Source organism: Erpetoichthys calabaricus, chromosome 1, assembly GCF_900747795.2.
Source record: "Erpetoichthys calabaricus chromosome 1, fErpCal1.3, whole genome shotgun sequence".
Lineage (NCBI taxonomy): Eukaryota > Metazoa > Chordata > Cladistia > Polypteriformes > Polypteridae > Erpetoichthys > Erpetoichthys calabaricus.
Genome location: NC_041394.2, coordinates 315653239 through 315668792, shown reverse-complemented (window position 1 = coordinate 315668792; position 15554 = coordinate 315653239). Strand labels below are relative to the sequence as shown.

At 39.8% G+C, this 15554-nt stretch overlaps 1 protein-coding gene across 1 annotated transcript in view; it reads left to right on the top strand.

Moving 5' to 3' along the window:
* efcab6 (EF-hand calcium binding domain 6) overlaps positions 1–15554 on the top strand; it is a 177703-nt gene that overhangs the window by 144236 nt on the left and 17913 nt on the right. Inside the window, exons 22-25 of the mRNA XM_028817720.2 lie at positions 2408–2635; positions 3249–3404; positions 10450–10633; positions 10780–10974. Of these exons, the coding sequence (XP_028673553.2) occupies positions 2408–2635; positions 3249–3404; positions 10450–10633; positions 10780–10974 (763 nt within the window). The remainder of the gene's footprint in view (positions 1–2407; positions 2636–3248; positions 3405–10449; positions 10634–10779; positions 10975–15554) is intronic.

The window sequence follows — 15554 nt, the reverse complement described above, 5'->3', positions numbered from 1 at the left end:
TGCAACAAAATATTAGGTTAAGGGTCCCACTATTTCTGTCCATGCCATTTTCATTTGTGTTATTATTTGAAATATTCTGTTCAATGAAAACTCAAAAGAAAAGTCTGTTTTTTTAAAATATAGAATAAACAATGATGGGTGCCAATTAACTTTGTCAGTTTTAGGTTATTTCAGAGACAATTGTGGGTTTTTCTTTTTATGTGGAGGGGTACCAACAAATTTCTTCACGTCTGTATCTATACACTATACACTATTGTTGTGCAGTATAGTGCAAAATTATAAAATTCAGTAATAAGATCAGTCTTAGACTTAAGAGAAGCATTTGACAGGTTAAATGTCCTAAAATTATTGAAGTCTACAAACTTATGCACTTTAAAACTTTAAAAAACGTAACAAGGGTAGCTGTCAGTTACTGATAGACCAAGTACAGTGATAGCAGTTGCCAACACACAAACTTGGGTGTGAGAAGAACTTGATGAGGTCATGGAAACTGACATCTGGTTGGCTTCGAAGCCATTCTGGCAAACTGTTTGAGGACTCAGAAGAGATAAGCACTGCTTCGCCCATGCTGTTTATAGCAGGGATGGAGTGTTGCTGACCTCACCTTGGAATATATTTGGACGGTGGAAGGAGCATTTCAAGGACCTCCTCCATCCTAGTGACACACCTTCCTTTCAGGAAGCAGAATCAGAGAACGTGGAGGAGGACTCGCCCATCCTTGAGCTGCGGTCAATGACGTAGTTAAAAAAAACTTGATGGCAGGACCTTAGAGGTGAATGATATTGGCACAGAGTTCTTAAAGGCTCTGGATGTTGTTGGCTAATATGCCTCTTCGACATTACATGGAGGTTAAACTGGGGTGGTGGTCACCATGTTTAAGAGTTCCAGAGCTTGTGTTCCAACTTTAGCTGCTCTGAGGAGGTGGCCGATCAAAGGAATATCTGGACATGTTTTCTCAGACTGCTGCTCCCATCCCGGAAAAGCTGCAAAAAATGGATGGAAGGACGGATAGATGGATAGATGTAACAAAGGCTGTTCACAATGAATTGAATACTTACAATACTCAGACATGACCACTGACAGAAATAATCTAACCATTATGTGATAATGTCATGGTGTATGGATTTTGGACCCTTCTGAAGAAATTCTAGTCATTATTTTTTACTTTGGACTTTGTTTTTTGATTATGAAAATATTTTACTGTTATGTTACCATTATTATGCAGAGAACTTTGATGTTGATCCTTGGTTTACGTATTTTTAGCCTTTTACAGGACAGGCTGCTAGGTTTATTGAGATGACCAGGAGAGGAAATGTAAATGAGCAGAAACCCAAAACATATCAGATGTCAATACCTAAATCTAAATCCCTATAATCGTAGTAAAAGAAATCAAAGAAAAAGTCAGAACTGGGAAACTGTTAATAGCACATCTAACACACATATGAAGTTAGGTTTTTCTTAGAGATCTGCAAACTTTAATGGTGTCACATCTGCAGCATCGGCTGTTGCTGACATCAAACAGATAAGCTCTGGGCCTTGCAGACCATGACAACTATCACTGCATCATGACGAGAACAACATACACACCAAGGTGGTACCCAGGAAAAAGGTAATGGTAATGAAATTGCCATCAAATAATTTCAAATAACTGATGACAATTTCTATGATAAAAATAAAAAACACAATAGTCAGATTCAGAACCTCAAAAAACTCCACACTGTGAAGTATCCATTAATAAAAAGAAGGCTTAAACAAAGATACATAAATACGCCAACGTACAGAATCATAACACGTGTTAGGCTTTGGTGAAACAACCTGCCTGAGCTTCTGGTATTTAGATTTATGAGTTCTCTCATTCATCTTCTGATCTATTCCATTATTTACATTTTGTCTTGCCAATTTTTTCCTTGGAAGAAACGTGAGGAAAAAAAAAACAGATGTAAAGACTATTCCTTCATAGATCAGCCACTTATTCTGATTCTTTAATTCACTTTTTGTTGTATTCATTCATTCATTCATTTAATGCTCACCTAGCAGTCCTGATATATTGAAATCCCATTCCACTAAACGTCTGAGTTGATTTTACTTTTTTTTCCTCTTTCTGAGTGGCTTTCCTTCAGGTACTCCAGTTTCCTCACATTAACTGGTGGTCTTATGTGACTGAATGTTGATGTGTATGAGTGTATTCTAGGATGGACTGGTGCCCCATCTAGAGTGGGTTCCTCCAACTCACCCACACATATCTGCCTATGACTTTCGTCAGTTCGTTAGAAAATGGAGTGAAGTGCAACTCTCCTCAGAGAACAGTAAACAAATACAGAATAATCTTCTAATGCAACTTTAGTCTTATTTCTATCATTGGATGTGCCACAGTTTCAATAATCATTGGATTTTATTTTGTAATCAGGTATGATAATGAAGAGAAAGGCCACCTGACTCACTCTGAATTTCTAGAGAAGCTGGGAGTTGAGTTTTGCACTGCCGACAATGGCACCAGTCGGAATATTGTGGATGGCAACTCTAAAAGCTTACTGGAGCATTACAACCTACAACAGCAAAAGCACCACGAGATAGCCGATAAGCAAATACAACAAACCCGTATGCTGCAGACTGCGCTGGTGGAAAAAGATGTCAGGTAAACTGGTGGAAACGGCCCTCGGGCGTGATTGTAATTGCAGTATGAAGCTGTAATCATGGGCAGTTTGGGGTTTGTCTGCGTTAGAGAAAGTCCTAGTGATGACCTTGACCCTGCCGATTAGCATGTTTGTACGCAATTCATATTTTGAAATGAAAAACACTAATGATGTTATACAGAATCTCACATCTCTTTGCTATAATTATTAAATGCGTTCTTAATTAGCCTGCAGTGGTGACATTTAAATGAATGCAGAGTATGTAAACAAAAAAGATTATTTAAACCGTAATTATATTTTTCGGTGCATTTAATGTGAGGCTGGCAGTGTTAAAGTAAGTCCTCAGTGGGCTACAACAAGCTAACAGATTGCTGTCAAATTACTGGAACATGAGCACCATTCTCTGGAAGAATTCAGTCCATAATTAGTGGTGGAAAGAGTTGCTATCTCATTGTAAACTTTTTGCCCTCACTTCTACAATATAGGTGGTTGTTCCTGTAGTAATTAGTTTAAATATGTTAAAATGTCTGACAAACATTTCTAATTCGTGATCTATGAACCAAAGTATATCAATGTTCAAACTTTTAAAATTTTGCCTTTATCTTTTTCCAAAAGAGACAAATTCCGAGACAATTACCAGGATTTCAGTTCAGCATTTGCCAAGCTTGACAAAAATAAGGATGGCTACATTACAGTGGAAGACCTGTACCGGGTTCTTCAAGACCACAGCTATCACCTGGATGAAGAGAAGTTCACTCACCTCCTGCAAAGGTACCCTCAGAAACACCGCCGTTAGCCTACTTTAGTACATTTACTTTTATTACATTTGGCTAACTCCTTTATTGACTTGCAACATTTGAGAAACAATTAGTTGCATTTCTTTTCTTTTTCCAATTGGAGTACGGGCAGGTGAATTTACTTGCTTAGGGTCACAGAGTGTCAATGGTGGGATCTGAACCCACAGCCTCTAGGTTTGAAGGCTAAAGCCTTAACCACTGCACCACATGGCCTGCCTATGGCACTTTGGTCGATACCTTGGCTGGCCACTGTTGACTTATCTGCTGCTGAACAAGACTTGATTCTATTTTTAATCTCAATATCAATATGGCTACTGAAAACATAGGGCTCAAGAAAGTCATTTGTGCAAGAACAACACAAGGCCTTACTATGTCCAGTGTGCACTTTTACTGTGCAGTGTTCACTGCATTTATTAGCATACTTGAAATGTAAAGTTGAGCTCAGATTTATGATTCTAGTTGTTTAACTTTTTAAACTCTTGCTCAGTCCATGTGTGAATATTATATACTATCTGACTGGCTAAAGAAATCTGCAACAATGCAGAGCCATCTATTCACTGATTTTTCAACACCAGTTTAGAAGGGGATCAGCACATCACGGCAAAGCATTAATTACATGTATATAGCACTTTTCTGACGTACTCAAAACACTGTACATAGACAGGGGGAACCACTTCAGCCACCACAAATGTAAAGCATCCACCTCAATGATGCGATGACAGCTACTCTTACACTAGAACACTCACCATACATTAGCTATTTGGTAGAGAGCTGGCCAATAAAAGACAGGAGATGATTAGGGGGAAGAATGACCAAGCTGTGGTGGGCAATTTAGTCAGGACATCGGAGTACATCCTGCATTTTGAGACAGAGGCGCAGCGATCTTTTTTTTTGACCACATAGAGTCAGTACCTTACTTTTATGTCTCTTCTGAAGGGTAGCACCAATTTTTTCAGCAAGGTGTTGCCATCACTGCACTGAGGCATTTGGATCCACACACTGAGTAGGCATCCTCAATGGCCTCACCAACACCTCTTCCAGCAGCAGCCCAAGCTTTTCTTAGATGGTCTTCCATCCAAGATGTGGCCAGGCCCAAACATGCTTATCTTCAGGTGGATGACCTGCACTGAGGTGTAGGTGGTGTGATGGTTTGGCAACACTGGAAGCAGGCAGTTTACAAGTGTGGAAAAGGCATCAATATCATTGAATTTTATGAAAATCAAAGAAAAGCTATTCAACAAAAGTAACGTACAGTCAAAGAGAACTGAAAACATCTTGAGCAGCAGGCGCCCCAACTAGTTATTGACTGGTGGCTCTCCTTCCAAATGAGCTTGATATGCTGACTGGCCTCCTCATTCATATATATATATATATATATATATATATATATATATATATATATATATATATATATATATATATATATATATATATATATATATATATATATATATATATATATATATATATATATATATCCCTATTCTCACCCCATCTCCCACTTAGCTCTCATATCATTTGATTCCTATGGTCATCCCAAGGAACATGCTCCACTACCTGTCACTGTGTTTTGGGGGGAAACAGTCATGAAGTTCACTTTCAAGGCACAACCCACATCACTTTTTGGGTCTCGTTATCCCATCCAACGATGAGGCCAACAGACTCATGACCCTTGACCAGTCTGTTGCTTCTCCTTTTCTTTGGTATTGCATTAAACTCCCATGTGCCAAAAAATGTTCTTAGACAACCCAACCACTGTTATGAATAAAGCAGAGGGCCCCTACTTCCCTTCTGGAACGATCTACTGATTTCTGTAGCTCTGGTTGTTATTACTCCCCCTCTAATTTTTGCCATGGGATAAATCTCTGGCAAAAGACCAATCCAACATAGTAACTGTTGATTTAAATTTAATGGTGATGGCTACACAAAACTATTGAGAGGCAGGCATTGGAGTCAAACAACATGTTGGCTGTAAGGCCCAAGTAAAGCAAGCAGCTCACGTGTCTTCAGATGAAAAGCAGTTTGCTATTGACTGCAAGCAGTCTGGTGAGTGCCAAGCACTTGAGCTGTTACCAGATCAATGACCGCTGCAGCCAGAATGTGTTAATAAGCTGGGGCTTGTCTCTGTATGCCAATTGCCCCCTTCCATATACGTATGCTTCCCTTCGTTTGAACAAAGGGGAAATCACTTCTCTGTGATTCAGAAGTATCATCCTTAACAAGCATTTAATGCAAGGGGTAGTCATGAGCGAAACACCAGAGCTTTGGTTTGTTTTTGGTGGTGGGTTTTAGTAGTACCTCTAGTTTCACCCAATCCCCCACTCAGCACCCAAATAAAATTTGCCCTGCTTTTGTACATTGGGAAAATTATTGCAGAGCAGACAGTTAATGGTGGAAATTTTTGCTTGTGGTGAGGCTTGAAGTTTTCCTGCAAATTGAATTTCATACCAATCATTTCACTAGCAAGGAATGAAGAAGAAATTTTGAGCTTGACCAAGAAAACAAAACACTAGTAAACCACGCAAGTTTCATTTTCCAATATAATCCTTGTGAACAATTTTTTAATGTCACTCAAATAAAACGTTTTGTTTTGCTTCCACTCTTCTGGTGAAATGGAGCCAGGGTTGGAGAACAGGGATATTTAACATCTCTGCAAACATCCATTTTACAGAGCCACCTTTGCAACCCTTACAGTGTGAGCAGGGGCATTGACATGAGGCAAAATGGCGATGGTTGATAACCTTCCGCATTGCTTTTTCAGGGTTCACTGACACAAATGGTAAACAAATTAGCTAACTATTGACTAGCTATATTGCCCCTTTGAAATACATAATAAGTATGAACTACACTTGCAACAAGATCTGACTTGGACCTTGAATTTCTTCAGTGGTGGAGAATCCCCTTGCTTTCATCATTTCAGTTGGTGTATGGACTGCGGGCCGTTGTGATGTATCCAAGTTTTAGCCTCCACTACTACATGCTTTTAAAGATTCTCCCAGTCCAAAGTCATTAGCTTGAGATTTTCCTTGGATCAATGCACTATTGTTTTCTTCCATGACTCAACTATCTGGGTACTCAACATGCACAGACCTTTCTCATGTGTAATTGTTCACGAAGAATGGATTCAACTGACGCATAACTAATCGCATGTACTATTTCACACACCATCACTGTGCAGTTCTCTATTATCATTCCCTGCACATGGAAGCATTTTCTTTGAATTTTTATGTCAGAAGCCGACCAGACATTGGGTCATTTTTGAGAGATGTGTTAGTACAGCGGATTTCTGCAGGCCATCTATTAAATGTGACATTTCAAATGGCCTGGTCCTAGTTCACATTGACTAGGCGAGCATGAATCTCTGAAAGCCAGAAATATAATGAAAGTGTGATATTAGATGTTTCTGTTTTCAGTATCCATGTTGACTCAGTTTTGTAATGTGTCGCAGTAGGGGGCGCTAGTGCTCCCTTGAACCCTCAGATACCACTCCAAACACTGGGTAAAACTCCAATACTTATTTATTTTATAATAATATTGTGCACAAAGCACCCTCCACTCCACACTACACATACAATACTTCAATAATCAATAACCAATACAATAAACCAATCCTCCTCTCCCAGACGCGTTGCCACCCTTCCACCCAGCTCAACTCACTCGTCTAGGGTTTCCCAGTGTCCTTTATAGTCCCTGACCCGGAAGTGGTTCCATCCCAACAATCCATAAGTCCTTATCACTTCCGGGTCAGATTAAAAGTCCTTTTCTTCAACCCGCAAGCACGTTGTTCCTTCCGATCATGTGATCATGACGCACTTCCGGGTTATGGGGCACGTAGCCTTCTGTAAGCCTCCCTACAGCGGCTCCTGGCGGTCCCCATGGTATCCAGCAGGGTTGTTTATAACAACTACAATGTCCATAATGCCCTGCTGGAATTTGGGGACCTTCCATGCTGCTGGGAGAGCTCCATCTGGCGGCCTGGAGGTGTGGACCAGAATATTTGGCCGGCCATCCCTCACATAAGAAATAAACACTGTAAATTACAAATGATATTCAGACATTCTAATGCACAGGAGTAAATCTTTAGCCACTTACAAAATCTGCACTGCAGAGTATCCCTTTTAGATTCAAGCGTAAAATTTGTTGATCACCTGCTCGTGTATAGAATATAAAGAATATTCTTTTTTTTTATTCCATCATCACTGCTAATCTATTTCACACTGTGTTTTTACTCCCCATTCATTTGCTTTCTCAAACACTTCCCTTACATCTACCTCTATCCCAGACCATAAATCTGTCCTCATGCAGCTTAATTTCTTATTCTGCCCACTCCTTCTCTCTGGAAGTTCAATATGTCTCTTTTACATAAGACAACCTTTGCAGGAAACTCTCCTATGTACTAGATGAATTTATGGTTATTAACTTTGACTCTGTAGATGATTCCATATTTGTGTGGATGGCTGTTCAGGGCACCATGTTTAACTTCACACTAGGATTCTCCCGGGGTCTGGCCTGGTTCAAATAGCAGATAATCTCCAAATTCAAATTGGACATTTGACGTTTAAAGAACACCTGCCCATGTGGGGGTCCAGAGACATGCATTAGTAGTTATTCAACTTTAATGGGAATTAAGTTTTTTGCTTTTCCAAAGAGTGTTCGAGTTTGAGGTTCACTGCATGAGGTGTGTAATCAGAGGTCTGGGTCTAAACCCAGCAAATTATTGACTCTTTCACCCCTGTTTTGGCTGTCAAAACCAAACTATGACTCCTTGCCCATAAATAAAAACAGTATACTATCTATCTATCTATCTATCTATCTATCTATCTATCTATCTATCTATCTATCTATCTATCTATCTATCTATCTATCTATCTATCTATCTATCTATCTATCTATCTATCTATCTATCTATCTATCTATCTATCTATCTATCTATCTATCTATCTATCTATCTATCTATCTAGATAGATGACTTGTAAGACAAGAAAAATGTTCAGAGCCAACCCGGCTTTCCCCATTTCTGCAAACTGTAAATGAAACAGCACTCAATGGCATGAATACAAACAAAAAATGACACACTATGGTGGTCACTTGCTATCAAGGCAAATGCTTTTCTCTGGGCTTGAAGGAGCTCCATCTTTTCTGCTCTCCAGTCAACAAGTGATGCCTCCTTCCTGGGCCTTTATGGTCCTAGGACTGGAAGGGGCGGAATCAGTTGCCCACACTGGGTGGTTTCTCGGCACTGTGGAGATGATACAGTTGGCGAGAGTGCCCGCTCTTGGCCCACACTGGTGTTATATACCTGGGACGAACCAGGATGGTGACCTCTGATGAACATGGTTGACAATATCATATATACTTGTGGATAAGTTCTTTTGTGGATAAGTCGGGGCTTGATTTTACAGTATAATTTCCGGGATTTTATAATGTCAGTCATATAAGTCGTATAAAACTCACACTGTTGGTCCAGAGATTATGATATGCTAACGCCCACCTGAGAGAGTAACCACGGAACACACAGCCTTTTTTTCTATGTATTGTGCCTATGTCACCACGCAGTAATACCCAAACTATTCCGAAGTGTTTGCACTGTTTTGAGTTTTTTGTATCTCACACCCTCATACACCTTTATCATAAGAGCATCCCTTATCTACGATGCAGCGTTCAATCTGAAGAAAATATGAAGCTGATTTTAAATTAATAGTCATTGAAGTGGTGATAGAAATTGGTAACTGTGCTGCTGCAACAAAATTTGATGTGTATGAGAAACTGATGTGAGATTAGAGGAGGCAAGGAAATGTAAAAAGAGAAAATAAAATTAAGTGTCTGGGTCTGATTTTATGATAGATTTTTTGGGTTCCAAGACCCGACTTATACGTGAGTATATACGGTATATAAAATTCTGCCCTTAGTTGTTTGTAGAAAAATCCAGTTGCCCTATTAGTTCCTGGAAGATTCCTAAACCTGGAAGATTCCTAAACTACTACAACTTCTAAAGCAAAGTCTAAAACATTTTCATATACCAAAAAGAAATTATAAAAAAAATATCAAAACTACAAGTGTGATCATCACATTAAGCGCCACATCCCACTTTACCCTTCAGTCAAAGTTTGATCAAACACCTTCTCTTCTGTTTTCCATGAAATGAAAAAAGATCAACATCAAGTATTCTGTTTTACAGTAAGACATGCACAAAGAGGGTTTAGGGTTAGGGGTTGTCATCACCTAATTTAGAATGTTGGCACTGGGCATTCACCCTTAATCCATCTTGGGGCTGGATTATTCTCCCTGCCAACCCTCCATCCTAGCTTTCTATTAAATATAACTTGGTCTCATATTTCTCTTTCCCTTTATGTACCCAAAGTTGAAATCACACTACCCTCCCCTTGGTTCTCCTGCTGTGATGTGGCACCAGGTTGAAGCCACCTGGGCTCTTTGCAGACACCCCCGCATATCTGTCTTTCACCCTTTAAATCAGTGGCTGCTCCATCAAGTTTCTTTTTAGGACCTGCAGATATGTACGTGTTTCAGTGGCTACAGCTCAGGATCTCTTTTTCCAGCTCTTCTTTCTTCATTTAACTCCATGTTTTGTCAGGGAGGACACCGGGGGGGTTTGTTTGAATCCCTTTTTTAAAATCAGCTGTAACCATTCTACTTCCTGCATTTGTTGAACTCGATACAAATGTGATCATAAAAAATAATGTAACAATCCTATTTGCTTCATAAATATTTTAGGCCTATGGTTAAATGACTTAAAGAACTTGACTTTTGTTTTGAAATGGCCATGACAGTTTACTGAGTACTGTGACACTGTTATTTGCTTCTGTGTAGACTTTTTCTTTATAAGGACTTTTCTATGAATAATGAGCCATGGCTTTAAAAATCTGATGTCATACGCTGTATTCATTTCTGCTCCATGTATTGGTTGAGATTGGAGGCTGTGTTTTTCATTTACTCAGTTGCAACTGCATGTTGACCAATTTGGTTGTTGTTTTTATTTATTTAATGTAATACATTTTTAGGCTTGGTATTGGGACTCATGACAACATGTTGTCTTACACTGACTTTGTGAAAGCTGTGGATGAGGGCATGCCGAACAAGACAGCACCTGCTACTCCACAAGAAGCGTCTCAGATTCTCAGCCCAGAAGAGGCTTTAATCAAACTGAAGAAGATGATGGCATACACTTCGGGCTCATTAGAAAAGGTTTATGGTTATTATTGTCTGTATTTCTTATTAGTTTGTATCAACTGTTTGGTTTAACACATTATCAAAATAAATCGGGATAAACCAGTCCTTCTGATTCGCTAACCATTGTTGCCTAACTAAAATTTTCTGTTGCTTCTCTCCAGGCTTTTACTGCTTTTGATAAATGCAACAGAGGTGAAATAAAGCTGGAGGACTTCCGCCATGTGTTAAATTGCTTCTGCTTCAGGCTGTCTGATCTGCAGTTTCTTTACTTGGTTAGCAAACTGAAACTGAACAAAAATGAATCAGTTGTTGATTGGAAGGATTTCTTACAGATTATGGAACTTCCGATCCAACAGGTAAGCAGATTTGAGAAATGTTATCTTTATACAGTCAGATTTTTAGAATGCTTTGGAATAAACAGATGTATCACTTTGTTGGAACCCATCCTGAGGTGCAGTTCAGACCAAATGAATATATTCATAATATTGGTGGTTAACAATTCTCCGTACAGAGTGTAAAATGCAGGGTTGTTCACTTTTTTTGTAGCTTTTCTTCAGGGTTTTACTGTTTTTATAAAGAGAAAATATTAACTGAAGGTCATATGTAAAATGGTAGCCTGTCAGTATTTGTCTGGAGTTTGCCCATTCTCTCTGGGACCCTCTGGGTTTTTCTCAGGGTACTCTGGTAATGTGCACATCATTCTAATTGAAGATTTTAAATTGTCTTTGTGCAGATGTGCAAGAGTGGGCCCAGTGATGGACAGGGACAGGTTCAGGCCCCAGCAAAAATTATGTTATTTAAAGTTATACTGTAATAAAATATTTGTGTGATATTTTTGTGAAATTCACATGAAATATATGTACATTATATAATTGGGATAGTTTATGTTAAAATACTGTATACAGTACAATACAACACAACTTGTTTTTGTGTTGCGCTCTTCGCTGACTGCAGGCACAGAGTGATGTGAGCAAATTCTCAAGTAAAATACAATTATAGAATATACTAATTACTAAATACAGACTTAGAAAACATAAAGATACAGAATTGTTAAAACACACAGAAAGCAAAGTAGAAGTTGATTTGAATAAATGGAAACCAACAATATCTGTCTATTAATTAATTAATTGTTGACTATGACCAGTTGACAAAGTAAAGGAGAGTGTCAAAAACAAAGTGAGACACACAGTCAGTCATGGAGACCAACTAGCCCCCTCCTGGGCATTTTATTGAGGAGTCTGTGTTGGCCATCCAATCTGATTAGTGAATCTTTCAATCTGATGATTCAAATGCTCCTTTTTTTGGGCTGACTTCCATATGAAACAGAGCAAACATCCAGATATCAAGAACAGAAACAGAATAGAGGAGGGTTAGTACCAGTTTATAAATATTGCATTAGTTATATTTTGTTATAAATGCGGTCAGCATCATTCTTTCCGATAACAAACATTTCTGTTTTTTTCTGTATTCATAGACGAGTAATTCTCATCCATCTATTCCTTTAACACACTGACACAACTAATTAAGAACAGCATCAGAAAAACATCTTTTGATGTAAAAGAAAGGTATAACTGGGTGTTTGTTTGCATAGGAGTGAAAATAAATTTGAAATGAAAACACTAAAGGTCCAAGTACTGAGCCCCGCAGGACACCATGTTTAACCTCTGAGTGTAATGATGGAGTACTGTTAGCACATTTCAGCACGTATTGAAAGCTATTTGATAAATGTGAACTAAACCAGGGGTGGCACGGTGGCGCAGTGGTAGCACAGCTGCCTCGCAGTTAGGAGACCTGGGTTTGCTTCCTGGGTCTTCCCTGCGTGGAGTTTGCATGTTCTCCCCGTGTCTGCGTGGATTTCCTCCGGGCGCTCTGGTTTCCTCCCACAGTCCAAAAACATGCAGGTTAGGTGGATTGGTAATACTAAATTGGCTTTGGTGTGTTTGTGTGTGTCCTGCGGTGGGTTGGCACCCTGACTTGTGGGTTGGTTCCTGCCTTGTGCCCTGTGTTGGCTGGGATTGGCTCCAGCTGACCCCCATGACCCTGTGTTCGGATTCAGCAGGTTAGAAAATGGATGGATGGATGGAACTAAACCAGGCAAAGATGGTGCCTGAGAGACAAGAGTCATTTTCCAGCCTATGTAACAGAATAGAGAGGTCAATGGTGTCAAGTGTTGTACTTAAATTCCATAATATAATGACTGTGGAATTTCCTTTTTCAAAAGATATCAAAATGTTGTTTATAACACGGGTTAGTGCTGTTTTTGTTCTATGATCAGTGCAGAAGCAGAGCTGGAATTCTTTAAATTGTGATGTGCAATGTGAGACTGAAGCTGTGTGGCAACTACTTTTTTTAAGTATTATAGAGAGAAAGGGTAAATTTAAAACAGATTTAATTATTCAGCGCATGTAAGCTTGGGTCTAACTTTTTAAATGATAGTCTGATAACTGACAGGTATACATCCCTAAAGCAGGATTTATATATGGAAGCGAAGGTCTGTGATACGGTTTGCATATTTGTAGCTGGAAATACACAAAAGGAGAAAATGAATCAGTCAGTCAGTCAGTGTCCAACCCGCTATATCCTAATACAGGGTCACGTGGGGATCTGCTGGAGCCAATCCCAGCCAGCACAGGGCGCAAGGCAGGAGCAAACCCCGGGCAGGGCGCCAGCCCACTGCACACACTAGGGACAATTTAGGATCGCCGATGCACCTAACCTGCATGTCTTTGGACTGTGGGAGGAAACCAGAGCACCCAGAGGAAACCCACGCAGACACGGGGAGGAAAATGAATCAAGCATCTTAAAATAATTTTTTATTCCTAAGCCTTTGACTCTTATCAGGAATCATCATCAGAGGAAAATGATTAGACTTGCAGGAGTCCAAGGCAATATATAGCATATAAGGAGAGGAGGGTAGGTGAATGTGGGAGGAGGGTGTTGGTAACAAAGTCTTGTTTATTACGTGCATGTTCTTCTTTTCAAGCCTGCAACTGCTTGGTTCATGTCTAAATATCTGTTAATGGCATTTTCATTGGATAGCCACGTTTCAGCAAGTTCTCTGGCACTTTTAGTATTAGCCTTGAAGTTTACTAGCAATGAGTCCCATTTAAATGTGTGTCCTTGTCGAACATGTATGTGCAGAATTCAAAGGTTGTGGGTTTTTCCTTCTGATTGCATTGCGATGTTCCTGTATACATGTGGTGAGTGTTTTTCATGTTTGTCCAACGTATACAGCTGGGCATGAACCACATGGCCTACTGTAAACCACGTTGTGTGTCTCTGCTGCCAATTTCCTGCTTTTAGCATTAAAAGGGACTGTGCACAGAGTGTTTGTTGGTTTGTGTGCTATGTTGATGCCTGATCTGGACAGGATAGGTGCTGTACCTTCTGATAACCTATAAGAAAGTTTGTGCCAGGTAGGATAGGGGGGTTAGGTTGGATTTGATTGTTTTCTGGGGTCTCTGGCATCTCTTCAGCATTGTCTAATGAATATTTTTTGGGTAACCGTTTGATGTGAACAGTTGGAGAACATAGCGTCTTTCATTGTTTTTAGTCTTCTTGGTATTACAATGGATGTGAACTCTACTGAATAGTGTCTTAACACAGCTCTGTTTATACGATGATGGGTGATTGCTAGCAGTAGCATTCCTTATGATAAACACCTGTAATCAGGGTGGCGTTGTTACCTTTTTCAATGGATATATCCAGGAACTTGATGCATCGGTTTATTTCTTTTCCCATAGTATACTGGATCGCAGGGAATAATGTGTTGATGCGGTTGTGGGACAAGAGCTATATAAATGTAAATAATTACAGGTAAAATTCCGTTACAACGAACTGCAAGGGACCTAAAAAATATTTCCTTGTAATGAAAATTAAATTGTAATGAGATTCTGTATTTGTTGCTTTAGTGCTTTCTTTAACTTGCGTCCAAGCATTTGCAATCAATTCAATAGCTTCTTTCACGTTAATTTTAATCTCCTCCTATTTACAAGTTATGCTGACAAGAATTTTTCTCAGCATTTCCTTGCGATAATACACTTTCAGGGTGCAAGTGATGCCCAAATCCAATGGCTGAAGCACTGGCATGCAATTGGGTGGTAGGAATTCAACACGAACATTGTCTAAATGTTAAAGCATGTTGTGGGCAGCACAGTTATCAATCAGAAGCAGAATCATCCTTTTCTTCTTCTTCATATTGTGAGGTTTCTGAACTCTATTGGGATCCCCACACCTAACGGGAACGTCACGCTGAAGTGCGTCCCAGTGCACGATTGCTGCGTCTGTGGAAGATTGTTTGTCCGTTGCCGGGGCAGGGCAATAGCAGGCTCACAGCGGTGCAGTGAGGCACCACAGAAGCGAATCCTAAAAGATCAGGTCGCTCTATAAGTCCCTGTCTTACACCCCAAATCACAAGGCTTAGTCTCAATACTTTAGCAAAACCAGCTTTATTCAGCTTGAAACAGGAAGAGCACGGTTATTTTTTGTAGCGGGGTCTGCCACTCTCCGATAAACAGACACAGCAGTCAGGCAGGGTTGTGGCCAAGTTAGTGGCCAAGTAATCCTCTTACCTGCATTTACAATGTTCCTTGCATCACCCATTGAGATCTTTTCTGTTTTCTTTGGCGGAGAGATGCAGCAGAGCTGTGAGCCAGTTGTTGCCCCAGCAACAGATAAACAGTGTTCCAGAGACGTGGTGATTGCACTTCGGGACGCTCTTCGGTGTGTCATCCAGTCAGGGGAGATCCCAAGAGAGTTTAGAATCCTCATATTTTCTTGAATCAGTGCCACATTAATAGGAATGTTTCTTGAACGAGCATCACTGAAACACATAAAAACGGCTTTTTCAACGTCTTCAAATGCAGCAATTTTCATACGTTTGCAACCCGAGATTTTTCTTCTTTTTTGCTCGGTCTTTCAAGAAAATTGACAGTGT